General features: G+C 42.7%; 1 protein-coding gene across 6 annotated transcripts in view; it reads left to right on the top strand.

Annotated features, from left to right (window-relative positions):
* GABRR3 (gamma-aminobutyric acid type A receptor subunit rho3) overlaps window positions 1-21,442 on the top strand; it is a 57,531-nt gene extending 36,089 nt beyond the window's left edge. For all 6 annotated transcript variants that reach the window (XM_014732935.3, XM_023623961.2, XM_070242921.1 and 3 more), the window contains 4 exons: window positions 402-542; window positions 6,097-6,249; window positions 15,160-15,356; window positions 19,876-21,442. In XM_014732935.3, the coding sequence (XP_014588421.1) occupies window positions 402-542; window positions 6,097-6,249; window positions 15,160-15,356; window positions 19,876-20,178 (794 nt within the window). In that variant the 3' untranslated portion in view covers window positions 20,179-21,442. The remainder of the gene's footprint in view (window positions 1-401; window positions 543-6,096; window positions 6,250-15,159; window positions 15,357-19,875) is intronic.
* Window positions 21,443-27,425: the final 5,983 nt, after the last annotated feature.

Consider the following 27,425-nt stretch of genomic DNA (forward strand, 5'->3'; position numbering starts at 1 on the left):
CCCTTAGAGACTTTCTGTAACACTGTTTGGTTTCTGAAGAAAAGTCTTTATAAGCTTGGCTCGCTTTGGAATTTCATCCAAGAGAGCTACAAACTAAAGGGGTCTTAAGACCCGGGTCAGGCCTGTCACTGTGAGGCTGTGACATCCCTCAGTGCACACAGATATGGGAACAACCATGTGGGCACAAGAAAAGCCTGCACACTGTACCAGTCATCGGGGTCTGATCTTTGGAAATTTCTTCTTTTTGAACACGTGGGCATTATCAGTCCATTAGCAAACATATTTTTCCTCATCTAGTTTACACAGGTCATTGGACACAGCACTGGGGACAGAGCCTTATAAAACGTGGGTATAGAGCTCATGGAGCCTGCAGTTACGAGAACACTGTTTCCTCGTTGTAGATGCCTACAATGAGGAGGACCTAATGCTCTACTGGAAACACGGAAACAAGTCCCTAAACACGGACGAGCACATCTCCCTTTCTCAGTTCTTCGTGGAGGAGTTCAGTGCATCCAGTGGATTCGCCTTCTATAGCAGCACAGGTATGCTATTTTATGTGGACAAGTCATCAGCTTTTATTAAGCATCTACTGTGTGCAAAGCACCACAACATGTGAAGAGACCTGGATCCAAACAATTGTCCCATTAGGTCAAGAAGATCCTCCTCCTTTTAAGGTGCATTTCCAATGCACCATTCCTTTCCTCTATTTAGACACCTCCAACTAGATGCCTTGCTTCCGTGCTTGGTCCTGCACACTCAAAATAGCAGAGAGAGTGAACCTTTGAAAACAGAAATAGCACAGTTCTTTCCTGCTGAAAACCCTCCAGTGCTTTTCCATCACACTTACTATAAAATTCCAGCGTCTCAACAGGACCTCCCAGGACTGCATGATCTCCCTCTGAGCTCCCCCTTGATCCCGCCTCTCCTCCACATCCTGCTCTCCCCGCCTGGCCTCTTGCTTGTAGTCAAACACCCCCACCTCGTTCCACCTGCAGGGCTTCTGCTGGGCCTGCTCCTCCCTCCGCCTGGACCTTCTCAGGACCCGCTACTCATTTCATTCAGGGCTCTGTTCAGATACCACCTCCCCGGAAGCCTTGCCTCTCTAACCGTCCTTTCTCCGTAGACCGCCCTCCAAACACTCCCCCTCTGTATTTGTCTGCAGAGCACTCACCACCACGTGAAGCACATATTTACTTGGCCGCTTTATTGTCTGAGTGCCTGACTAGAAAGAAGTCAGGGACTGTCTGCCTTGTTCACCATTTCTTCCCCAGCACCTGGAATGTGCCTGGCACACGGTAGACGCTCAATAAATCTCAGCTGAAGAAATCAATCAAGTGCGCCGTTGCCCCAAATAGAAAATCTGTCCTGGGGCCACCTGGTGGCCCAGTGGTTACGTTTGCGTGCTCCACTTTGGTGGCCCAGGGTTATGCAGGTTCGGATCCTGGGCACAGACATGGCACCGCTGGTCAAGCCATGCTGAGGCAGCATCCCACATAGCAGAACCAGAGACAGTCAGGGCTAGGATATACAATTATGTACTGGGGGGCTTTGGGGAGAAGAAGAAGGAAAAAAAAGAGTATCGGCAGCAGATGTTAGCTCAGGTGCCAATCTTTAAAAAAAAAGAACTTTAAAAAAAAAGAATGAGAACTCAAGAGATTTTAAAAAAATTAACATTAAAAAAAAGGAAGAAAGAGGGCCAGCCCGGTGGCACAGTGGTTAAGTTCGCACATTCCACTTCAGTGACCCGGGGTTCGCCGGTTCGGATCCCGGGTGTGACATAGCACCACTTGGCAAGCCATGCTGTGGCAGGCGTCCCACATATAAAGTAGAGGAAGATGGGCACGGATGTTAGCTCAGGGCCAGCCTTCCTCAGCAAAAAGAGGAGGATTGGCGGCAGATGTTAGCTCTGGGCTAATCTTCCTCAAAAAAAAAGAAAGAAAGAAAATCTGTTCAAAATTGGGCCTGTATTGTATACTCTTTGCTATAACAGATCTGTTATTGGTTTGGCGACATTTATCCAAGACACTTTCTAAAATTATACTTGATCCCCATTCCCTAAAGTTAGAAGTAGCCTCCTCTTCCCTGATTGTTAGCATTCTGGGTCACTTCAGGCAGAACCCATGAAAATACCATTTTAGCTTCTTGAAGCCACACTCAGGGCAGAAAGTGTGCCACCAGCTGCCCTGAGGGTCAGCGCCGCCCTGGCTAGAGTCCTTTCACCTCCTCTGCTTTGACAATGGAGACTTTCCTCCCCAGAGGCGCTCTTCTCCGCCCTTCGACCTTGGAGAGAAGCTATCAGTTGTTATCTATAAGCCTTCATCATTAACAGAGAAACCAAACTTTTCATCAGGAGAAGCTAAACGGCTTTCTAAGACCAATAGCTGTTTAGCTCTTTAGATCCAGAAGAGATGCTCTATTTTACTCCATTATTTGTTTACATTGCTTGGGGTTCAACAGATGATGCTATGAATTGTAATAATGCTTATTGCCTTTTCTGATTTTAAATATAACACATATTTATTTTGTTTTGATCATTGGTTTATCTCTGGCATATAGTAGATGCCCAATAGCTAATTGTTGAATGAATGAATAAATGGTGGATAATTTGAAAAGAATTCAGAAAAATTTAAAGAAAAAAACCTTGTAAGCCTACTTCATGGAGATAAACTATGTTGTTATTTTTATATATTTTCTCTTCCTCATTCTTCGTCTTTTCTCTTTTTGTCTTTTTGTCTATAAATAATTATAGATATGTTTTTGTTAGGATTTTTCATTCTCAGTGCTAATTTAAATTAATGTTTAAATAAAGGAATGCATGCAGTAAACAATGATACATATTAAAATATAAATTTATAGTTTTTTTCACTTTATTATTATGATGATGAAATACCTTTGGCACATGATAAATTGTGAATAGGACTTTCTAATGTTTGACGCTATTAAAATGTAATTCATATGACGCGTATCCAAGCATATGAAGAAATCCAAGAGTATTGTTTCCTGCACAGAACATATACAGCATATATAATGATAGTAGCAATGACATTTCTTCAGGTTTTGAAGCACAGGTATCCATTAATATACATCCAGCTATCCTCTTAAAAAGAAGAGGTTAAATTTCACTTCCAAATTCCAGCTTCCCCCCTAAGCCATTGCATTGGCTCTGCTGTCTCTTTATTTGTGCTTGTCGGCCCTTTTGAGCCCTACCATGCTGGGCCAACACTGGTTGATTTTTATCTTCTTCTGGTCATGTTTTAGAGTCTATCTAAAGCCAGACAAAATACTTGAGTTGAAAAACTTACTGCTCAGAAATGCAGTAAAACTTCTAGACTTTCCAGTGTAGTTACATTTTTAAGAAATAGCATTTTGGTTTCTAAAAAAAATTAGGTTCAAATATACATGGTTTGTGCAGTATGGGATAGTGATCCACAATCAATTAAAATTTTAAGGAGCCAGAGGACGGTTATGGTTGTAGAGCTGAGTTTCCACTTTATAGCTGAACTGCCTTCCCCACTGCCCGTCAGTGTGAACAAGCAGGTGAGGGCTGCTGTCCCCACACCCCCTTCAGTGCCCCTGGAACTCATGCACCGTGCTAGATTTACAAAGGAAAAAGAGACGACTCCCGCCCCTGAGGAATGCGCTGAACAATTACTCTCTATCGAAGCATAACGCAGAGGCTGAAAGCATAATTTCTGTAGAGAGACGGCCTGTACTGGCTCTACCACTTGGAAATGCCACCTTGGACAAGTTGACTCCTTCTCTAAGCCTCAATTCCCTCATCTTTAAATTGGTTTCATAATACTCTCTACCTCACACGGTTGTGAGGATACATGATTTACTATGTTTAAATCACTTGGAAAACTGTCTGCCCTGCGGGAAGTGCTCAATAAATACTAGCTAGCAGCTGTCATCCTCACCATTTTCATCAACATGGTCATCTTGATCCTTTCAACACAGAATGAGCCTTAGCATCAACAGGCCATTGAAGGTGACAGTCTCCAGGTGTAAAAACCTTCTTGAAGGCAAGCCTGGTGGCACAGCGGTTAAGTTCGCATGTTCTGCTTCGGCAGCCCGGGATTTGCCAGTTCAGATCCCGGGTGCGGACATGGCACCACTTGGCAAGCCATGCTGTGCTAGGCATCCCACATACAAAGCAGAGGATGATGGGCATGGATGTTAGCTCAGGGCCAGCCTTCCTCAGCAAAAAGAGGAGGATTGACGACAGATGTTAGCTCAGGGCTAATCTTCCTCAAAAAAAAAAAAAAAAGACCTCCTTGAATCTTGTCTTGGGACTGACTCCCCAATTTCTGCCCCTCTCTCCTATTTTCATGGCTTCCAACTCTCCAGCCCTTTTCTCTCTTTCATAAACTCACCTTCTTTCTACTGTGTGGCAACCTGAAGGAGGTGGATAGACCCTTACACCCAAAATTTGTTTCAGATGTGAAAAACAATGACTCCACACACTTAGCAAAAGGGTAGAAAGAGTCTTATTACTCACATAATGAGGTTTTCAAGAGAGAGCAGGACGGGCTCTCAAGCAGGTCTGAAAATGGCTTGAGAGAACAGGGAGAGGCGACTGGCTTGAGGGTTTACGGTGGTGGCAGTGTGGGGCTGGCGTGAGGGTTCCCTTGCACACGGCAAAGAGTGCATGGTTTGAATTTTGCTTGAGTGCCAAAGGAGGGGCTGGAGAGCTATCAGCAGTCAAATGTCAAAAAAGGAGTCAGGCACTTTGTTACGATATCCAAGGTGAGGGCTCCTTACCTCTCAGGCAGCGCCATCCTTCCTCGTTGGTAAAGGGAGCTCTTCCGGACCCACAGCTTCAACCACAGTACCGCCCCTTGGCTCCCCTTCCCCGGAGAACCACAGACAGTGCAGCATGTGTCCTGCTTGGTTGCCAAATGAATAAATAAATAAATTGTTGTTCAGAAAATTGTGAGTAGAGAAAGGACCCTATTATCTAAATTTATTTTAAGACTTAAAACCACATTCATTAACAGTGTCTTTCTTTATGAAGTACTTTCACAGCTCTTCCTTGTCTCTTTTAATCTCACAATAATTATATAAATCTATAACATGGGAGTTATGGTTATCCCACTACAGCTGTAATCAAAACTCTCAATTGCACACAGTAAAATGCGAGGCTGTGATATGAGTAATACAAGACAATGAGTAGCTTAAAAAATAATGTCTGTTTTGACTTTAGAATACACTATGTATCTTCTATTACCCTTGGTAAGGAAATTATTTGATATTCCTGGAACGCATGTCAGCTTATGGTGAGAGAGACCTCAGAGCAGGGAGGGAAGAGAAGGCACTTACAGGAGAACAGAACAGTCAGCGGGGGCTGCCAGGCCTAGGTCTTGGGCTGGCGGCCTGAACGTTGACCTCACCCGTCTCATCAGTTTGCCATCTCGGGTCTTCTAAGAAACTACTACTGAGACTAGCAGAAGGGTTCTCCAACTTTGCAACGCCTATGACTTTGTTACAATTTTTAACCTACAGTCCCTGTATTTGGTTATGTTTTTGCAGATTTATCACAGATAAATATATGGTGTCCTGACACCCTGAAATGATAAAAATAGTAAAACAGTCTACCAATACGCCTTCCTTCCACCTGTCTGGGAATCCCTACCTGTCTCGAGCCCAACCTGGGATCCACTGATGTAGTAACTACTATGAGTCTTTTCCTCTAGAGGAAATGTCTCAGGTCACTCCTTATAGCTAGTAAACGGTTTATTGACTATTGCATGTGGTCGTTAGCCAGGTTTTGCACACTTGCCCACTTGCAGAAATGCTGCAAACACAGTATATTTTGGAGAAAGTTCTTTAAAGGCCATCCCACAAAATATAATTACCATTCATTCCTGAACAGCAGGTATGAAACGGAAGGGGGATCTCTGACGCACATCACTGAGCAGCCTGCAGTGAAGTTAGTTCAGGAAACACTGATGGAGCGCCAGGCCCAGGCCCTGTGCTAGTGCTGGGCAAGCGAGGGGAGCATGTTGAGTCCACGTCCCCAAGGAGCTCGCAGTTCACTGAGTGTCTTATTTCCACGAAGGAGCCTGTTCTAATAAAAACTTCGGCTTTTCCTCACAGGTTGGTACAATAGGCTTTTCATCAACTTTGTGCTGAGGAGGCATATTTTCTTCTTCATGCTGCAAACCTATTTCCCGGCTGTGTTGATGGTAATGCTTTCGTGGGTGTCATTTTGGATTGACCGAAGAGCTGTTCCTGCGAGAGTTTCCCTGGGTAAGTCTTCCCACGCCTTTGTGAAATGCTAATAAGGAGACAGGTCGTGGCGGAAGGTAAATAAGAAGGTGATAAGTGGAGAGGAAAAGAGAATGATGGTTTAGTGGGGATGCTCGGAGATGTGCACTCAGGTCACGGTTCGCATCTTGACAGCCTCCAGGGCAAATTACAATTGCACTTTTGCCTCGGGACCCCAGAGCTTAGGTATGAAGGCCACACTGACTGACCAACGCCTGGGTGATAATAAGGAGGGAGGATGAAATTATGAAGCGTGAACAGCCTCACCTTACGAATCCGTCTCTTCTCCCTTTTGCGGAAACTCCGCTTCCCTTGCCCAGGTCCATTTCATTTTGCATCACAAACCTTTGCATCCTAGAAGAAAGAACCTTCAAGCTAATTCACGCTATCCTGTCTGTATCTTAATAAATTACTTTAGTGTGGGATGCTTGAATTTGGAAACATTAGTGCTAATTAGAAATAGGAGCTTTAACCTAAACTCCAAAATTGGAATCAACCGCAGTGGAATTTTAGGTATTGTGGCATTTTAGTTGGCAAGAGATTTCAAGTGGGGAGACATTGCCAGCCTCATTCAGTCACCACACCAGTGTGATTATCTACTTCACCTAGCATGTTATACGCCACTGTCATACATACCGGTTTGTGGGAACCATTTCAGACCCACTCAGCAGTTATTGAGTCCTTGCAGAGTGGAAGGGGCCAAGCCAGGCGTTTAGATAACATGCTACTTGACGAGGACTCAGGAGTCAACCTCACTTGCCCTCTGGGCTGGTACAGGGCAGAACTCCCTCATTTTGGCTGATGCTCTTTCACCTGTAACTCTCTATCCAGAGAGAAGATTGTTTTAAGTGGTTCACAATCATTATAATTATCACCCAATTCATTCCAGAAAGGGTGATTTCTAAGTTAATGTTCACAAATTGTATGCATACTTCAAAAAATCATTTGAAAGACATAATTTGTCATTAATATTAATAATTCCTCGCCCCCCTTCCCCTATTAAAAGCTTCAATCTAAAAGCATTTGAGGCTTGAGTATCTTCAAGGGAAAAAATACCATCTGAATTAGTAATTAAATTATTGTGGCTGTTCCTTTGTGTCAGAGCAGCCTTGGGCTGACCTCAGTGAGGCCATGGGGCAGCGTCGACCCGGATGGGACAGCAACGACACGTTTCCAGCTCTCGAGACAGGATGAGAAAGACATTCTGTCTCTAAAGGTTTATGAACATGATTTTCAGTAGGACTCCCGAAGCTGACTGCTCAGCTCTTACACTTTGAAAATGACAGCAGTGAAAGCTGGTTCCAGGGCAGGTGGGATGAATGCAGAACACTGAAATGCATTGAAGTTGCCCCTGAAATTATGTGCTTCTTGCATCTACATCTGATCCCTCTGGGTTAGGAAATCACTATCCAGATTTATATAAAATAGACAAACCAGAAGTGTCCCTCTCCCCTCCTTTTTATTGTTTTTATTTTATTTTTTTAAAGATGTGCTGCCCTTTTTGGGTTTTTGTGTGTGTGTGTGAGTAAGATTGGCCCTGAGCTAACATCTGTTGCCAATCTTCCTCTTTTTTTTTCCTCCCCAAAACCTCAGTACATAGTTGTATATCCTAGCTGTAGGTCATACTAGTTCTTCTGTGTGGGATGCTGCTGCAGCACAGCTTGACGGGCCGTGTGTAGGTCTGAGCCCAGGATCCAAACCTGGCAAACCCCAGGTGCTGAAGCAGAGTGTGCAAACTTAACCACTGGGCCACAGGGCTGGCCCCTCTGCCCCTTTTTAGTAAAGAGACCTGCAGTATTCCTATAACACAGCTTCCTACCACCCTCCAGTTCTTTCAAAGATGCTTTGCCCTCTGCTTTTCTGGCTCTTCCCAAATGCTGTCTACCTGATTCTCCAGAGGGCCCCTCTGACTATCCATCTGTCTGTCCCACTTGTCTTTTCTCAGTTGTTCCCCTCCTTCACTTCCTCTGAAGCTTGGACATTATTAAGCATCCTCTCCAAATCCAGGAGCAGTGCAGTGGTCAAGGGCCCAGCCTCATCTTTACCTCCTGAGGTGGCTGTGAGCATGAAATGGGAGCATGCATGTCAACTGCCTAGGCTGATGCCTGGCCCACAGGGTTTGATAAAACCAATCAAACAATAAATTCATCTTCATTGCTCTGCACTAGTCTGGTTTTTCTCTTCCTTTAGACTTTTCTTTCATTTCTCTTTCCCACTTTTTACTTCTTCCTTTTGCTCCTTAAGTCTGGGTAATTCCCTCCCAAAGCTTTGCTCAGTTTTGTTTCTCTCAACAACTGGAACAAGCTCCTTGCTTCCAATGACTGTCCCTATGAAAGTAAATCCCAAATCTGTGCCCTTATCTCAAATCTTGGTCTCAAGTCCCGATGGTGTTCCCAGCTGCTGCTGGATTTCGCCTGCAGGCACTCCAGGCACTGGACGTGTTCCAAACCAAACCGAGCCGACTGCTATTCCCCCCACACTCAGATCCCACTTATTCTCTGGACTTTCCTCATTCTGTTAAGGCCCCCAATCCATTGAGGCTTTCAATTTGAGCCTTCAGTTCCCTCCTTAGTCCCTGCCAGTGGTTATCAAACTCTGGTCTTAGGACCCACGTACGCTCTTAAAAATTATTAAGGACTCAGAGAGCTTTTGTTTTTGTAGGTTACATCTATCATTACTAGCCAGGGTGGATATTAAAACAGAATTTTTAAAAATACGTATTAATCCACTTAAAAATAGCAATAATAAACTCATTACAAGTTAACATAACATATTGCATGAAAAAGTAATTTTTTTTCTAAGCCAAAAAAATTTGGTAGGAAAAGTGGCACTGTTTTACCCATTTTTGCAAACCTTTAATGTCTGGCTTTATAAAAGGCAACTGGATTCTCATCTCTGGTCCTTCGTTCAATCTGTTGCACTTGGTTTTAGTTGAAATATAGGAAAATATCTGGCATCGCTCAGATATGCAGTTGGAGAAAGAGTCGTATTTTGATAGTCTTTCCAGATAATTGTGCATAGATTTCTTTGATGTTGCCCCAAACCTCAGCAAGTAACAGCTTCTTAAAGGTTAGTTGCAATGTGGAATCTAAAATGATACCAGTGAATTTTTTTACTCTATTTGATTAAAATCTGTTGATCTATCTGACACTGACTAGATCTTTTTACCGTGCATTCGTCATTTGAAAATATCGATGCACCAAGTTATACAGATCTTACAAATGTTTACATAATTGATTACACAATATCTAAATAATCCCATTCATCAATATCACCATTAATCTCATCACAGAGTGTTTGAGCATTGGGAAGCTCTCAAGCTCATACTAATGGATACAAATTTAACAACACCTAGTTTGGGCTTGAAAGCTCAAATTTTATCATTTGTCAAGAAATACCATTACTTATTTTCCTTGAAGTGGTAGGTCTACTTCACCAAGTTTTGAGAATATGTCTGCCAAATACCCAAGTCGAACAACCGTGGTTTGCTGTCAGCTGTTCTTCTGAGGGAAAGTGGTGTTCTAGTTAAAAACGTCCGGCTGTCAGCTCAGGACCCAGCTGCTGGAGCACTTTTCCTCAGGACAGCGTTGTACTTGCAGGCGCGGAAGTGCTTTCCACATCCTTCTCACCTCACCAACCACAGTGTTTCAAGGGCGTTAACACTCAAGAGCTGTAATTTAATACAATTAATTTTTACCAATTTTCTTTATGATGAGTGTGGGAGCTGAGGAACACAGGGACCACGCACGGGTCAGCTGGCCGCTGCTGCCCTGGTCCAGCTGGGGCAAGAGCACTTCTTCCCACCAGTGCTTTATGCCCATCAGTGCAGTGTCAACATAGTGAAAAAGGTTAATAATGTCTTAGTATTGTTAACAAACTCATTTCACTACACAGACCCTTTGAAAATGTCTTGGAGACCCCAAGGGATCCACTGAGCACCCTCAGAGAATGGCAGCTGTAAGGTATCTAACTCTGAGAGTCAGCCTTCTCAATAAAAAGTCCTCAGAGATGCTTATCCTGGATTCTCCATTCCTCTGCCTTGACCAGTGTGGGGCCCTTGTTAACCTTCCCCTGGGCTGCCCAAATAGACCCCTATGTGCCCAGGCCATCCTGCAAGGCTTTGTGACATCAGACCTGGGGCGGGGGGATGGGAGCAGAAATGCAGCCCCAGCTCCATGGGACATGGTTTGGGGTAACATCCTCTAGAGAGAGGCTGCCTTTTACTTACTGCGCAAAGCTCTAGCCTGGGCTTAAGGAGGGCTCGCAATTGCTCATTTCACCTCCCGTTCTTGCCCCGGTTCAGCTCTGCCACCAGAGTAATGTCCCTAAAACGCAATCACGGTGCCCTCACCTCGAATGCCATTGGAGTAAACGCTATCAGTTTGGATTCCGAGGGGTCCCCTGAGGGCTGTCAGATGAAATACAGGACACTTGGTTATATTTTAATTTTAGATAAGCACCAAATAAGGCTTTACTTTAGGTATTATCCCAATACTGCATGGGGCATACTTATACTGAGACATTATTCCTTGTTTATCTTGAACTTCTTGTTTATCTGGAATTCAAATGTAACTGACTGTCCTGTGTTTTTATTTGGTAAATCGTCAACCGTACCCCTGCCCCAATATACTTGCCCTGAGTTTCAACCAATTTGCGTATTCAGTGTTCTCAAACAGACCCCCGTGCCTAACTGCTTACCTCACCTCCATGCATTTCTTCTGGCTCTCACTCTGCCTAGAATGCCTCCCTCCAGTCAAACGTTGGCCATCTCTCAACAGCCAGAAGCCTTTACTGATGGCTCCAGGCAGACCTGGTCTCTCCCGTCTTCGAGCCACATGGCACGTTGTCTCTCTCGCTTCCACTGTTTTGAGCTTAGCTGTGGGGTGCGTTGGTGGCTTATCCTATCTCCTCTATTAGAATTTGAGTTCCTTACGGACAAGGATCATTATTACCCTCATTTTTGCCCCTGTAGTGACCAGCACAGTGCCCTGCACACATTTTGTGCTCAATAAGTAGTTGTTAAATTGCCAGTGGTTAGCCCACCAGTTTTTTAATAGCTGTATTTCAGTTACTAACTGAAAACAATGATGATTCATTGCTGGTTAAGACCCTTCCACATTTGTCGTGTTTCAAATAAAGGACAATAGAAGCCGATCAGCACAGAAGTATCCATTGCGATTAGGCAATTCTCATTGAGATAATAACTATCATAACTTGGAATGTGTCATGGGCTGCAAAACCTATTCCATCTTTCTGTTGTTCTGGTGTGGAGAGAGCGAGACTATTCTGAAGCTGCTCAAGGGTGTGTTAACCCTCCTGGAAGGTGGGGGAGTGTTGTGCTTTCTTCTCTCCCTTCTACCTCCCTTCTTCTTTCCTTGCCTCCATCTCTCTTGGTCCTTCTGCATGGGGTGTGCCATTCATGTACAATGTATTTAGTAGTGGGATCATTTACCAGGAAACACACGTGACAGAGAAAGGCAACTCAAGCTTGCAGGCATGTAGTCACCCACAAAGAAAAATGTCTAACGGAGGATATGCCATGTACCTGGAGAAGTAAATACTTAGGAGGAATTCACTTAACCATCAGAGAGGTTACCACAACTTCTAGGTAGTGGACTCTGGCGCACCTCTGTGGGATGATGGTTGTTGGATTCTGGTCGTGGAGCAGTGTTGGGATATCCAGCCTATCTTCCTTTCCCATACATCACTTAATATTTTCTTTCTGCCCAGGCCTACAGGGAAAATGTTTTATTCATTTAAAGGTGAATGTAGACACCTCTCCCTTCAAAAGAACCACCCACAACATGGCTACTGCAGGGCAGGAACCGACTCCACGGTTCTGTAAGTGATGCCCTGGGCCATCACACTGGTCGACAAGCCTCTCCATTATGTACAGGACGACCAATGAGACACAGGATGAAGAACTCTCCCCAGACTGAAGTGTTCTTAGGACCTCACACATGTCCCTGAGTGTTAATATGGTGAGACTGTGGGGGCTCAGGGGAGCTGAGTCCCCAGGCCAAACTAACTATTGTCTCATCACACTTTCCTGACCATGCACAGCAATGCCAGTAGGTGGGAAGTCATTTTCTAATCCCAAGACAGGACCTTCCTTTGACTACATGTTCATTTCACATAATTCACAACTCCCTTACTGAGTTGTTAACTTAGTGGATTTGGAAGGAAGACAATTTGTCAAGATTAGTGCATTTCAAAGGGGTGGCTCAAGACATAGTGAGTGTGTTTAATGCAGCTGTCTTAAGACTCCTGACTCTCAATGCTGAGTTCTAGGAATTTATGTGTCAGTTTTCTCATCCTTCATTCCCTGTAGTCAACAATCCCTCCTTCTCACTCTCTGTTTTATTTTGTTTTTCTTTTTATTTTTTGGTGAGGAAGATCGTTGCTGAGCTAACACCTATGCTGGTCCTCCTCTATTTTGTATGGGGGACTCCACCACAGCATGGCTAGACGTGTAGGTCCACGCTCAGGATCCAAACCTGTGAACCCCAGGCCCCCGAAACAAAGCGCACAAACTTAACCGTATGCCACCAGGCCAGCCCCTATTTTTTTTTTTATTGCTCATTTTAAACAAGGAAAATCTAGAATTCTTATTTCAAAATAAAACTACAGTAAATTAATTGGAGTGAGCACCCTTTTAAGGAAAATGACTGATAGTTTATTGCTCTCTGGCAAATATAGATAATGCAATTTCCTTTTATTGGCCAACAGCCTTTGATTTAAGACACATGACAGGATCTGTCTGCAGGTAAACTCCTGTGTTTGTTCTAAACCCTTACTTTGTCCATTAAGCCCCATGTTACTGTCTGTTGAAAAAAATCAAGTTCTATCTTCCATATCTTTGAAAAACCACTAAGAGAAGACACTTTTAAATTTTAAAACTAATGAAGTAAGCTACTAAGTAGGAATGTTAGTTTAGATGCATTCAGTTTTAGGAGTGAAATCCTGAAGAGAACAAGCCTCTTGGCCTGTTGAAAAGCACAAAGTCCCTTCACGCTTCCTGACATCATTCTAAACTCAGTCTCCTAGCATCTTGTCTCAGAGATGCTCCAAACACAGAGATTGGTTTATAATCTTAAAAACAACAGGAATTCTCTTTTCAGGCCCAGAATGAGAGGCAGCAGGTTTACATGTAAACAGCTTGGGTCCTATACTCAGAGAGAAAGGTTTCACTCCTGCTCCTGACAAAACTCGGAGCAATTACTCTCAGCTCATATTTCTTTCCTGCAACTTGTGGCTAATAGTATTTACCTAGGTTTGTGGTGGGTAAACATTCAACACAAGAAAGCAAGTTTTATTTAATCATCTTGGCTTCAGCTACACACACACCTGTAAGGTTAATAAAAATTTCACATCTCCATATTTATGTAGCAAGGAATGCAAACAGTGTTGGCTGATATGCAGATTGTTGACATTACATTGTAGAGGAACCTGGGACTCAATGAGATGGTGGCTGCCTTTAATGAGGAGAGCTGGAACAGCATTAGGGTTCTTATTCTGCAGTCCAAAGCAGTGGGAGGATGCGATTCCGGCTCTCCCACAGCGACTGTCCAATTGCCAAGTTGTGTTGGTCTTGATCATACAAACTACAAACAGAAAAACTTAATTTAAAATCGAATAGCTCTGTAGAGTTGTGACTGTCTTTGGTACGGGCCTCCCTCAGAGGAGACCCTTGCAGACTTATTACAGACGTGTGTTGGTGAAGCCTGTGCACATTCTGCGTCTGAGCTATGAGGAGTAAATCACGCTGCTCTTCCTGCTGCTCAGACTCTGTCTGCTGACATTAAAATGTCCTCACAACTTATAAAAATCATTAAGGATTCCATTTGCGCCTCCCTGGTGGGAAGTTAAGAAATAAATCCGTGCCAGCCAGTGTACATTTCAAATATTTACAATATGATACTTTCTCTCCAGGTGGCGCTCTTGCAGCCTCCCTCTGAGAAATTAGTGTAGACACAGAAGAGCCCCCCCAAGACCAGCATTTTATTAAGGAAAGCTCAGAGTCACTTCTTTCTCCATTGTCCCCCAGAACCCTGATCTCGTTACCCTTGATGCTCATGCCAGAGAATAAAGAAGGGAAAGGAAGAGAAGAAAGAGGAAAAGGAAGGAGAAGAGGATGGCAGTGGGAAGCCAGAGGAAGGGAAGAGGGGTGAAAGGGGGAGGGGAGGGGAGGAGCGGGAGTGACGGGGGAGGAAGGGAGAGGCCGATAGGGAAAACAGTAACTGGCATTTGGCATTTGCTTAGTAAACAGACACTGAGCTGAGCCTCCCCTAGCACGCCCAGTCTCAGGCTCAGCTGAACTGCAGTTTCGGTAACAAGGCACAAAGCAATAGCAACAATGATGGCTTGTAAGTATTCCATATGAAAGAAAAACATGGAGAATATCATTCTTTAATGCTACTCAAGACCAGTCCCTGACAGATGGAAGATTAAAGGTTGACACGAAGACAATTTCTTAACAGTAAAAGTCGTGAAAGGATGGGGAAGGGGAGTGGAAATGGTTTTGGAATTTCTTTCCTAGAAGAATATTTTAAAATTGAGTCCGTTTTACCTTTCTGAGAAGGTTAGAAGAGGAGCATGTGAGGGCAGGAAGCACTGAGTCCCTCAGACCTGTCTGACTCTGTGAAGCCTTTAGAAGGAGGAAGGAAGCATTATGGACAACAGGAATGAGGGCAAGACAAGGAGGCTGGAAGAGAAATCCAAGGAGATCTTCTTGCTTAGGCTCAAGCTGTGAACTAGGTTAACAAGCAGGATTCCTCCCCCGCTTGGATCACCAGATATTGTTCTGGAAACGTGCCCTCTGGTGTAATCCAGCACCAGATCCTGGCACTGAATGGTTACGTCACTGAGCTCATCACTGTTCTCCAATGGCAGGAATCACCACGGTGCTGACCATGGCCACGATCGTCTCCGGAGTAAGTGCCTCCATGCCCCAGGTGTCCTACGTGAAGGCCGTGGACGTGTACCTGTGGGTCAGCTCCCTCTTTGTGTTCCTGTCAGTCATTGAGTACGCAGCTGTGAACTACCTGACCACAGTGGAGGAGCAGCACCGATTCGAGAAGACAGGGAAGGTACTGCCCTGCTTTGACCCTCGGGTCCCGTCTGCAATGTGAGAAAGATTGTCCTCATCTATGTCCCTCTCCTGACAGCACTGGGGCCCTTGGATTAAGCCTGTTTGCCTTGGCAAGATGCAAGATTACGTGGTGGTAACAATTTAACATTGAACTTTATTCTCTTGCTCTGTGCTGGCTGGTTTCTCAGCATCCTCATTCAACTCTGCTAGGAGTCTAGCGTGAGGGGTTTCTCTCAGAGTGCTCCTCCCCATTGGCTCTGTCCCTTGAAAAGAAGAGGTTGCTTCAAGTAGATGATGACAATGACGATGACAGCTAACATCTAATGAGTATTTATTACGTATTGGTGTTGTGCTAACCACCTAATGTACATTATGTCATTTAATTTTCAAAGTAACCCCAAGAGGTCGGTACTTTACCGCCCTCGTTTTACAGAGGTGAAATAGCAGATGGTCAAGGTCACGCAGCTCAAGGGGAATCAGGATTTGCTTCTGGGTCTTCCTGCTCCAAAGGCTGTGCTCTCCACCAATACATGATATGTTTCTCTCCACCCAGAGCTAGGACTGATTTTTCTCTTCTCGTCACTCGGGACAGTGGTAAAGCCTAAAGGGAGGCTCTTCTCCCCACAGTATATATACTGGGAATGAGGTGCCTTCTGGGCTCTGAATGTTACCACATGTCTCTGGTGACATTGCTTAATAAATACGGATAGACGGACCTCCACTGCTCCACTTCACAGAGGCTGGAGCACCAGGGCCCCACTATTAGGAGAACCGACATAAGAGGTTCAGAAACCCAACTGATCAAATTAATTCGTTTGCTAGCCTACACTTGAGACTACACATGCACACACACACACACACACAATTTTAATGCCATACGATCACATTGGTTTAAGAAATTCTTATATGAGCATTTATACACACCCAAAATATTACTTAACATTTTTTGTACTTCTGGTGCGAACGTTTCATCCTTTTCAGAGTATTTTTATATCCTCTTCTCCCAGTGAACCCTCATATCAGCTCCCTGATGTAGGCCTTGCAGACACTATTATCTCTATTTTTAAGATGCAGAGGCAGAGTTTTAGGGAAGTAAAGTGATTTGCCAAAAGATTCACAGTCAACAGAGCTGCACCTGCAACTCAGATCTGGAATGCGAACTCCACTCTTTCACGTCCTTGAGTGAAGGCTGAAATAGGATCTGATTTTGCTTTATTGCAGACACTTAAATTTGTTTGGTTGGCAGCATGTGAGTATGTGCCCCTGTCACATACATAGCCCCAGTAACTGCCATGCAGGTGGAGCTTTTAGACAAGCATGCAGCAAAGGTGTGTGTGCATCGCCTGGATTTGTTAAGATTTCCTTTCCGCAGATCTGGGTGGGACCCGAGAGTCTGCATTGCTAACAAGCCCCAGATGCTGCCGATCCCCTGCCCACACTGTGAACAGCAGAGATCTAGACAATCTGTGAGTGAAAGGTGACAGAGAAAAACGTGTGACAAGGGAAAGAATTTTGGTGTTCTTGTTTTGTTTCATTTTTTATGTGTGGAATGGTTAACCTAAGAAAGAGGCTCTGAAATAATTTTGGCCCACCTCCACCTAGTGCTTTGACTTCAAAGTCTCGATGTCTCCTGCCCCCACCTGCCACGCTACACACCTGCTCGCCAGATCTCAATTCTTTCTTCATTCACTGGGATTGTACAGTCTTCTGTGTATCTCTAAGAAGAGATTCTTTGGAGTTATCAATCATCATTCATTTTTAAAATTATTTTTTGTTGTAGTTGTGGTGAAACACATATAACATAAAACTTACGGTCTTAGCTGTTTTCAAGTGTCCGGTTCAGCACCATTAAGTATATTCACATTACTGTGCAACCAATCTCCAGAACTTTTTCCTCTTGCAAAACTGAAACTCTGCACACATTAAACAACTCCCGTTTCCCCCTCGCCCAGCCTCTGGAAACCACCATTCTAGGCATTCTCCTCCAAAGCTACAATTATGTCGAAGAAACGTTCTACCTGCGATTCGTGGAGTTGTGGGACAAAATGAAAGAGCACAGGATTCGGAGTCAGAAGGGGTGATGCCAAACCTCAGGCCGCCACTTCCTCGCTGTGTGTTCCAGGCTAATTCTCCTAAACCTCGTTCCGCATTTGCAAAATGGTGGGATTTCTTCCCTATTTACCTCACACGGCTGTTGTGCAGATCAAGTGATATAATAAATAAGTCTGAAACTTTGCACACTATAAAGTACTTACACAAAGGTTATGTTCTTATTGTGATTAGTACCCAGAGCATCAGCTCGGAAGGGACAGGAGTTTTCACAGGGATAGTGGGAACAGGCTGTCCAAGATGAGAGCTCTTTAAAGGGACTGGATGCCCTGGTGAGGGGCAGGTGTAAAGATATGTCTGTGGGTTTGGGGCTAATCAATGGTACCTCTCTCCTCTATACCTGAGTTGGGAAACCAGTTTGAGAGAGAGAGATGAGAGCCAGACAGATGGATATGATGGTGTCACTTTTGTTATTGGTAAAGCCATTTGGAGAAAGTGGCTTAGATCTGTGAGCAGGAGGGCTGACACTTCATCACTGAATTAAATGTACTTACTTTCTTGGTCACTGGTGAAGCTAGACAATTGGGACCCTCTCTGGAAGGACAGTCTCCTTTTACCTTATTTCAGAGAACAAACCTGGACTCCAGTGCAGAGCTCAAAGGGAGGACTCAAAAGGGACTGAGTCACACATGCCAGTTCCTCCTCCAAACCCCTAAGGTGTTGTGGTTGGGGACAGTGAGAAAGGCCAGGAATGTTAGGTTCCTCCCTGTGAAACCAGGGAGTCAGGCAAAGCTCATTTCCTACCGTCAGACATGTCCCAACCACCCGGCAGACACCAAGAGCTGAGAGAACAGCAGGGCCTCGGAAAAAGTGTCCCTGGTGGTGGCCTTTGCCCAGAAAGGAGAAAGGAGGCTATTTTCTTTCCTATCATTTCACCCAAATATTTTCCCAATTCCAGGACTTAGAACTCAGTCCAAAACAGTCAAATCTGTATTTGAGATATAACATGCCTCAGCTATGTGCTTACTTGTAGGCTGGAGTGAAAAACTGAAGACCAGTTCTAAAACTGTTTCTATTGAAACAACCAACTTATAAACTTGTGGAAATCAGAAGCCTACTAGTAAAATTGTGTATTGCAAGATTTGATCAACCATATAGATAGTTCTCAAGTATCATCATGGATAAAGAAAATGGCACCCTTGCTTTTCAAAGAAGATTACGTCTTCTTTAAGACATTAAAGACATTTTCATCAGGATAAAAAAGTGGATGTCCAGTGTGATGACGCAGCAGCGTTCTGGGTGGCTAGTGAGCCACTGTCCCTAGTTATACCCTCGGATCCAGAGATGAATGTATTATTCATGTTATTATTGGCTATCTGAGGTTAGTTACCGTCTTGATTTATTTCATGTTTATTTTGTCCATTTTCATTTTATTATGGAAAGTTTCTACAATTAAAATGAAAAGGGACAACATAGCTCAGTGTGGGTCTCTGGGTAGTTTACTAACCACACAAAATAGTCTCCACGTCTTCTGAATTCTGAATAAATTCACCCAGTAGTGGCCTGTCCCTATTTGTTCGTTTTTAACTTCCCTATAGATCAAGAAGTGATTTTGTGCTCTGAGAAAGCACCCAGTAACAGCCGCTTCCTAGACACGGCTCTGGACCAGTGAGAACCGCAGCCTCCCTCCGACTAAAACCTTAGAGGAGAACGGACTTCAGGCTCAATCTGGCACTGGAGCCGGAAAGCACCGAAATTCACTCTTTCCAAAAAATAAGCCAAATTCAAGTTGTTTGATCGGGCTGTGTTTTCAGCAAAAATGAGAAGGCTTGGCAATTTGCATTCTAGAAGAGCAGCTAAAATCATTCCGTACCCCCACCCCAGATTTATGCATAAATGGGTCACCAGATGATATTGTTCTGTTCTTGGACAAAAACACAGTGACTGGCATACTGCTACGTTTTCTCTAAAGAGGAAAAGTATGTTGAAAAACAAATCCAACTGGTTTATATTGCTCTTCTGATAAATCATATTCAATCTCAACTCACAGACTTATGGCAAACAATTCATACTGCTCAGAAACACAAGGGAAAACCCACAATAGTGTTCCCTCTGGGGAAACACACACTGAGTGCGACAGTCCATCAGGCCAGGATTAAATGAGAAACATTGACAATACCATTGTGTAACACTTATTTGTATAATACTCAAATATCTCTATGGAAATGATTACAAACCTCACTAAATCTGTGTTAAAAACAGATCTCTAAAGATAATGTTTTCCATATATTATTAAGATGATGTTTAGTCAGATACCAGAAGCAAAACCAGATTTCTGTTCTTTAAGCAAAACATTCTTAGCACTTATTGAAATTATCTATTTTTAAAATATGATTGTTTCGATTTTTACTGTAATTTCTGCTCATAAAACCATATTCATGACTTACTAACAAGAATCTTTTCTTTAGGTTTCCGGAATGTACAATATTGATGCAGTTCAAGCCATGGCCTTCGATGGTTGTTACCAGGACAGTGAGACTGACGTGGACCAGACTTCCTTTTCTCTACACTCAGAAGAGGACTCTGTGCCAGGAAGATGCACAGGCAGCCCCAGCGCAGATTCATCTCACACAAAGAGAAGAAAATCCCTCGGGGGGGACGTTGGTAAAGCCATTCTGGAGAACAACCATGTCATTGATACCTATGCCAGGATTTTATTTCCCATTGTGTATATTATATTTAATTTGTTTTACTGGGGTATATATGTGTGAAGAGGAACTCCCCATGTACACAACTTGTTTTGGAGTCAGATTATGTTAAAAACAACAACAACAAACAGCTCTTGACTATAAATTGGATGGTACTAGACTAAACTGCACGTCGGCCAGTCACCTCTCCTGACCTAAGAAGACTTGAAGTTGACTTTCAGTCGATTTCCATTTGGAAAGAGTTTAAGGCCCTGGAAGAATCTGCCTCCACAAATAAGAGTCACGAGCATACACACTATGGAAAACAGTTCCCATAGGGAAGGGCTTTGTAACTACTTCATCTGGGCCCTCCTTGCTTTCGAAAGGTAAATTTTCTGTATTTAACTAAGGAGTAAAGCTGGACTATGACAGTAATTCAAGGGGACTTCGTTCCTCCATGCTAGCCAACTCCCAGATTCCCAACAGAGCTGAATCCTCCTGGGGAAGAACATCGGCGCTGAGGTGGCACCACGGACACACGCGCTGAGATCCCCACGAGGAGCCTTCCTCTCCCATCTCCAGTCGAGTCTTTTATCTTATTTCACTATTAAGTTCCATATATTATTGAGTCCAAAGGGGACAAAAAAATCTAAACTTCACTCAGTCTTCCCATCCTAATGTTAAATTAATATACCAATCTTCAATAATAGCATCTTGTATTTTGTAGTTGAGGTATAGCTTTCATAGCTTCTTGGGAGTATTTAATTAATTAGTTACTTTATTTACCAAATGTTTCTTGACCTCCTACGTGTGCCAGGCACTTTATTAGGCATTATGTACTAAGAAACAAATACGGAATGACATTCCTGCCATCAGTGAGTGCATAGCCTAGCAGGAACGGTGAACTGGTAGTCATAATAAATAATAAATGTAATGGATGTTAAAATGGAGCTGTGTACACTGTGCCGAAAAGGGAATCCCAAAAGAAGGAAAAGAACATCCACAAAGGGACGTGGACGCTAAATTTATATACAACTGAAGATGCTTCCAGACATGGTCTTGAGTGAAAAATTGAGTGAAATTTACGTTTCCCATAGTAATCTTTAGTAACTTTGGTTGAACCAAGGAAATCAGGTCACGTGAGTATTAAATAAATGTTTGTTAAGTAGAAAAACCTCCAATGATCAGCATTCCTTTGGTAGACTGGCAGTGTGCATGCTTTTTTGTTGAGTGTTTTGTGAAAAACATTTCATTTAGAGATAAGCCCTTGGTAGGAAGTATGAAATATTTCCCGTCCTATTTTGATTTCTGGGATTGGATTAAGAAAAATAAATTAAACAGTATATTACTTTCAGTGTATTGCCATTTATTTCACCATAAAGTAAACCAAAATGATTTGAATTATGTCATGCCAGGTGAAGAGACAAATAACTTCCTGCATGTTTACCAATAACATTGGTTTGGTTCTTTGCTGTCAATGACATAGGGTTCTAGAAACTTATTTTCCTCTTTGGTGAAAAAGATTTAAAGGCAAATTCTTTCTCTATCATGACTTCTCTCATGGGCAGGCTAATTCTAGAATACTTCATTGTATTGTCTTAAACAACTTTTCCAGTTCTTTCAAAACTTTCCAAGGATTATGTTTTTCCAGGAAACTGTCCAAAATTGAGCTAATATAATTTACTTAAAGTCTTTTTCCATTTAATTATAGATAAACCATAAATAAATTTTAGAACTATTTGCTTAATATGACTTCAGAGGGATAGTATTTTTGTGGAATTATATTTTCAAAATACAGAACAAATTAATATCCTAAGTGGTTCTTTGGGAATTTGTAGCTATTATTTAACCAGAGTACTACAGCTGGATTAACACTTCTGATTCTGACATACTCTGTGTCTAATTGATATAACCAAAAAAAAAAAAATGGACAAATCTACAAATGAACAGAAAAATCTACACTGTTCCCTTCTTCCAGTTCTCTGGTTCTTCAGACATTGCTGTTTTTCTTTTACTTTGACCAATAATATTCAGAATGTCTAATGCTGCCCCTGGGCATATTCACTTCACAATTTTAAATTAAACGCATCACTGAATACCTTTGGCGATCTTGGTTAGAGTGATGGGTCTCTGTCACACTACACATATACTCGGCATTCCTCTTGAGCAGCATTCATGCACAATTCTTGGCCAATCAAACATAACTTGTGTTAATGTCTAGAAACATGGTCACTCCATTTTTCAGCAATAAATGTCTAAAACATGTTTACTGCTCAAGAGAATTATTAGAGCATTCAGAATGAGCTCCAAGGATTTTAGCCAATTTTCTTCTTCTCAGATCAGTGGCTTGTGAAGACTGTGAAGACAGAGCTGTTTCTGCGAGCTTCCCTTCTTCCAGTGAGCAACAAGTTTTCTGGTTCGGTTCTTATTTCAAGAACAATGAAATCACAGTGACCTGGGAAATATATGAGTGACAGACAGTATATAATAGTTACCTCATTTTTATTTTCGCTTCATTTACTGATCACAATCTGAAACAGACTGTGCATGATTGTTCACTGAGGGATAAGCTTGGATAAAATGCAAGGATTTGAGAAAATAAGCTGCTTTCCAAGATTAAGAAAAAGCCAGCCAGCTCTGTGAACTGCCTAAATATAGAAACAGGCTGTTTTATGGGGACTGCTCTGGAAAACCAATGAAAAAAATATATTTTTAACTTAATTTTACTGTTTTTGTTCTACTTGCAAAAGAAATACAATCTCATTATAAAAATTAAAAATACCAATTGGCAAAAAAATGTATAATCTCCTCAGAATTAAACAGTTAACATTTTAATGTATATTTTTAGTTTTTCTATGCATAACATATATTTTACTAAGGTGATTACTTTGTGTATACTTTCACTTGTTAATTTAAACACTAGCATACCAAACAGTGCACTAGGATACGGTAACAAAGGGTGGACACTCTGACTTACTGAACTTACATTCTATTCGGGAATGTGCGTAAATTATGCTATTTGTAGCCAGGTTTTCTTCTCTGGATCATAAACAACTTTTCTTTTTCAATTTTTTAATTTTTTTTTCATAAACAACTTCCTATGCCATTTTTTCCTGCAAACTAATTTTTGTATGCTGCAGAGCAGGCCACTGAATGTGCACCACACTTTAACCCATCTCTTGTGGGATAGCTGCTTCATTTCCTCTTGTGGGCTGCTATAATAGGTTGCCATTAGCAATATAAAGAACATTTAGAAGCAAAATCATCTTTGAAACAAATGAAATTTCTAGACATATCCAAATTTCAGCGTTTATTCCCTTATAAGAATTCCTGTTTGCCACTAGAATCTGCCATGTTAGAGTCAGATTCACTCACCTGTCTGTCCAGAAGCTCTGGGGTAGAAATACTGCAAGTGAAGAAATTATTTTATTTTTAGTTTATTTTTTCCCCAGACATTCATAGATGGGTATGCATACACTGGCATACGCTTCATATAAAAGAAGTTTTAGCATTGTATAAAATGCTTACATTAAAGCCGTCCTGTTTACTGAAACCCTGCTTCCTCTCATAACTGTTATCGCCACTACAAGCCTTCTTTGTAAGTAGGAGAGTAACTGAGATTGCAAATATTTGCATGAGTTGCTACAAAATCATAATTTATGGCTACATCGTCTTAATCCTTGCAGGTGAGTTAGTTTTCATGAGTAAGGTCTATCATTTTGAACTGTGCCACTCATAAGCCAGTTCAAATCACAAACACACCCACACATATACACACTTTTTATTAACGTGGAGACTAATGAGGAAAGGAATTATATCTAATTCTATAATCATTATTAAGGTCAAAATTCCAATGAGATTAAATAACACCCTCAGAGAAGCCACAGAGCAGAGGTAAGGAAATTGCTGTTTCAGCTACGATTAACTACAGTTCTGTACCTGGTGCTGCTGTTTTTCCTGGCAGGGCCTCAGGAAAGCCGTCAGTGCTCCCCTCCAACTACCTCATTTGTGGAACGGAGCCACCTACTCCTTTCTTGTAAACATTGCTTTCAACCACTTGATCAGATCGTAAAATCCTGCTTCATTTCAAAGTCATATCACTTTCCAACTGCAATTTGACTTCCCTGGATTAACAAAGATCTTGAACATTTTTTTTTTCTTGTAAAGAAACTGTGACAGACAAAATGCACTGGACAATCAAGGAGATGATTCTATCAGGCTACTGCAATAGGAAGGACATTCGTTAATGAGAACGTCTCAAAGTAAAAGAAGGGGGCCAAGAAATCCAAAGAGGCAAACAGGAGTCCTGTTTCCTGAGGAAGGGCAGAGGTGGGTCTTACCTCAGAACACACAAGAGCAAGGTGGTCATTTCTCGGAAGACAAACAGTGGGGGGGGATTTTTCGATTCTTGCTACTTTCCAGGAACCCGGGGCTTCAGATAAAGCTCAACATTGTCAGTTGTTCTTCCATTTCAATCCACTGATGGATCATAATGCTTTTTGGTCAATGATGGGATCAAGTGTGCAAGATAGATTTCAGCCACTCAGAAGAATTACAGTAGTTTTCTTTTGAATATATTGATATTTAGCTTGTTGTAGGAAACATTGAACTATATTTTATTATCAGTTAGGTCATTCGAAGGATGAGATATTACTTTTAATCCTAAGATCAATACAATTCATTATAGAGACTTATTTTCTGCAAGTGTGCTTCAAAGGCTTTCTACAAATTTGTGCTGCTTGCTAGCTGATGACTCCTTGCCCTAGGCAATCAAAAGTAGATAAAGTTATAATGTCATTAGCAACTATTTCTAAATCTATTGCGAAGTAATAAGATTTTCTGAAGTTTGATACACAAGCTTATGCCCTTTAAAACTGACACACAGTTTCTAATATTTCCAAGAAGACCAGCTAAGTGAACAAGGCATCCTAAGAAAGGAAGAGCTTGCACCCGCATCCAATTCTTCTCTGACCTCTTCGCAGAGCATTACTGTAGGTGTTCCAAGTGCTTTGCACTTTAAAGAAGTGTCATAAACACAAACCTACACAGCAAATACATTTTTAGGGCAATCACACCACCCAAAAATAACTTAAAACATGTCTTGTTAATTGGGTTGTATCTAATTGTTAATTATGTTTTGTTAATTAGGTTGAGTGAGGTCATGTTTAAATTAAATGTTTTTAAATAAATATGCAGATCAGGTAAACAGAAGAGAAAGAGAAACTTTTGTGAAAATGACCTCTAAGGCCTCAATTCCGCTAATGAAGATAACATGAATTCTAATTCTAATAAAAGAAAAGACAAAGGCTGGAGCTGAAAATGTGGTTGATCCACAAAATAATTCCTTAAAGTCCCATAGCATATCTCTTGGGGCAAGACTTAGATTTGAATGTAGAATTAATTATATTTTATTATTTTGGATAATATCCTGGTCTAGATTAGTTCAATCAGATAATTATTGCTCATTTGTACAAAAGATGGGTTATCTTTGGGCAATCCAAGCAATTAATAGCATGTTGGTCACCAAGTAATCAATGCAATATGCCATCGTGATTGAAATAATCAGCCCATTTCAAATTATTCAAGTTATTAGGATCACTTGATTCTCTCATAGCACTATCACTTACTCCTGAGTGAATTTACTGGTGGAATTTCTGATGAGTTCAACTTGGTTAATGCAGGTTATCCATTTATTATATTGCATGAACCATATGAAACAATCTGAACTTGTTGTGGGTACAGAAAGAAAGTGGCTTTATTTTTCATCAATCACTGTCCAACATGCTTAATTGGCTATTCCTTCTCCACCTTTCGCCAGCATCTCAGGTAGATCCCACAGCTTTTTGGATACTTTGAGTCATCAATCAATAAATCCATCAGTCCATCGAGCACATACATAGATATAGACAGACAGACAAAACACTCACTTTAGTGATAGAGATTCATTCTCAGCTTTAAAGCCTAGGCTGATTCAAGTCTCTTTTCCCTCCTCCCAGCTCAGGCCTAAACCCTGAGCTGAGGAAACTGTCCTAGGAAGCAGGGAGAATCTGCTCTTTAATAGATACCCTCTCTCCCACCCTCCTCCATTCCACCAGGTTCAGGGGCAAGAAATGGATGGTGAGGTTAGGGAAAGATGTGGTGAAAGTCTTTTTACTTAAATGATACGTACTTTAGCTCTTTTGGCTCCTTGACGTCCTCTGGGTGGCAGGTAGGGCCAGCTTCGTGGGCATGCAACCAGTGCCCTCACACAGGGCCTCACCCTTGGGGCTTCCTGCTCTGCAGTCGCCATCTTGAAACTCTTAATTATGTAATCTTTGAATTTGTTTTGCGAGTGAAGACTTTTGGAACAAAGGAGCCTGTACCAGGGCTTGGCATTCGCAGTTCTGCTTCCGGCCCTGTGGGATGGGTTCCAGACTTCCCTTCCCACTCCCTCTGCGCCGCCCCACCTGATACCAATGGCCCCCTCCGCCCCTGGCAGGAGTCTGTGCACAGGTGCAGGCAGGGTTGGGATGGGGCACACATGCCATGGCTTTTCCCCCCGCCCTGGGCTGGCCCTGCCACGGAGTTTGGAGGGTGGCTGGACTGGAGCAAGCCTCCCATCCAGCCCCATCCGGGTAAGGAGCTGCCTGGCTAGGAGGCTGCAGGCTCCTGAGGTTCGCAGGTCTGCGGTGGGTTGGGGCCCTGACCAGGGCATCAGGAAGTCTGGTTTCCCCACCCCCGGCCGGGGCACAGTAGTGTTAGTCCGGCCTTCAGCAGGATGGGAATGTGGCAGCCTGAGGGCCACATGCTCCTGTGCATATGCCGGTGCGAGTGGCGCTACAGGGTCCCCCAGGGCCCTGAAGTCTGCCTTCGCCTTTCAAGTCCCCCTGTGCTGGCGACAGCACGACATTAAATAGTAAATGAAAAACACCACCGTGATAGTGAAGAGAGAGACTGCAGAAGAAAGGAATTGTTATATATTTTAGTACCTTTAATGCACTTTTTCCCTACTTTCAGAACAGGGAGCTCCACATTTTCATTTTGCACTGGGCCCCACCAATTATGTAGCTGGCCCTGGGGGCAAGTGTTTGAATATTGAAGCTTTCAGGGGACATAGGGGGAGGTTCTTGTGGAGGGTCACGCTGCGGGTTCACTCACATTAACCTCAAGATCTCTGGCTGACCTCGTGTGACCCCACATCTTTCCTGTCCATGCCAGTGGACCCACCACCTCCTAATGCTTGGCTTTCCTCACCCGCTATGTCACGCCCTTCGGTACTTTCCACAGCTCGCACTCAGCCCAGCAAGTGTTCAAAGACCCCTGACGTGACACAGGGTTGACATACAGTAGGT

This window comes from Equus caballus, chromosome 19, assembly GCF_041296265.1.
Source record: "Equus caballus isolate H_3958 breed thoroughbred chromosome 19, TB-T2T, whole genome shotgun sequence".
In the NCBI taxonomy this organism is placed as follows: domain Eukaryota; kingdom Metazoa; phylum Chordata; class Mammalia; order Perissodactyla; family Equidae; genus Equus; species Equus caballus.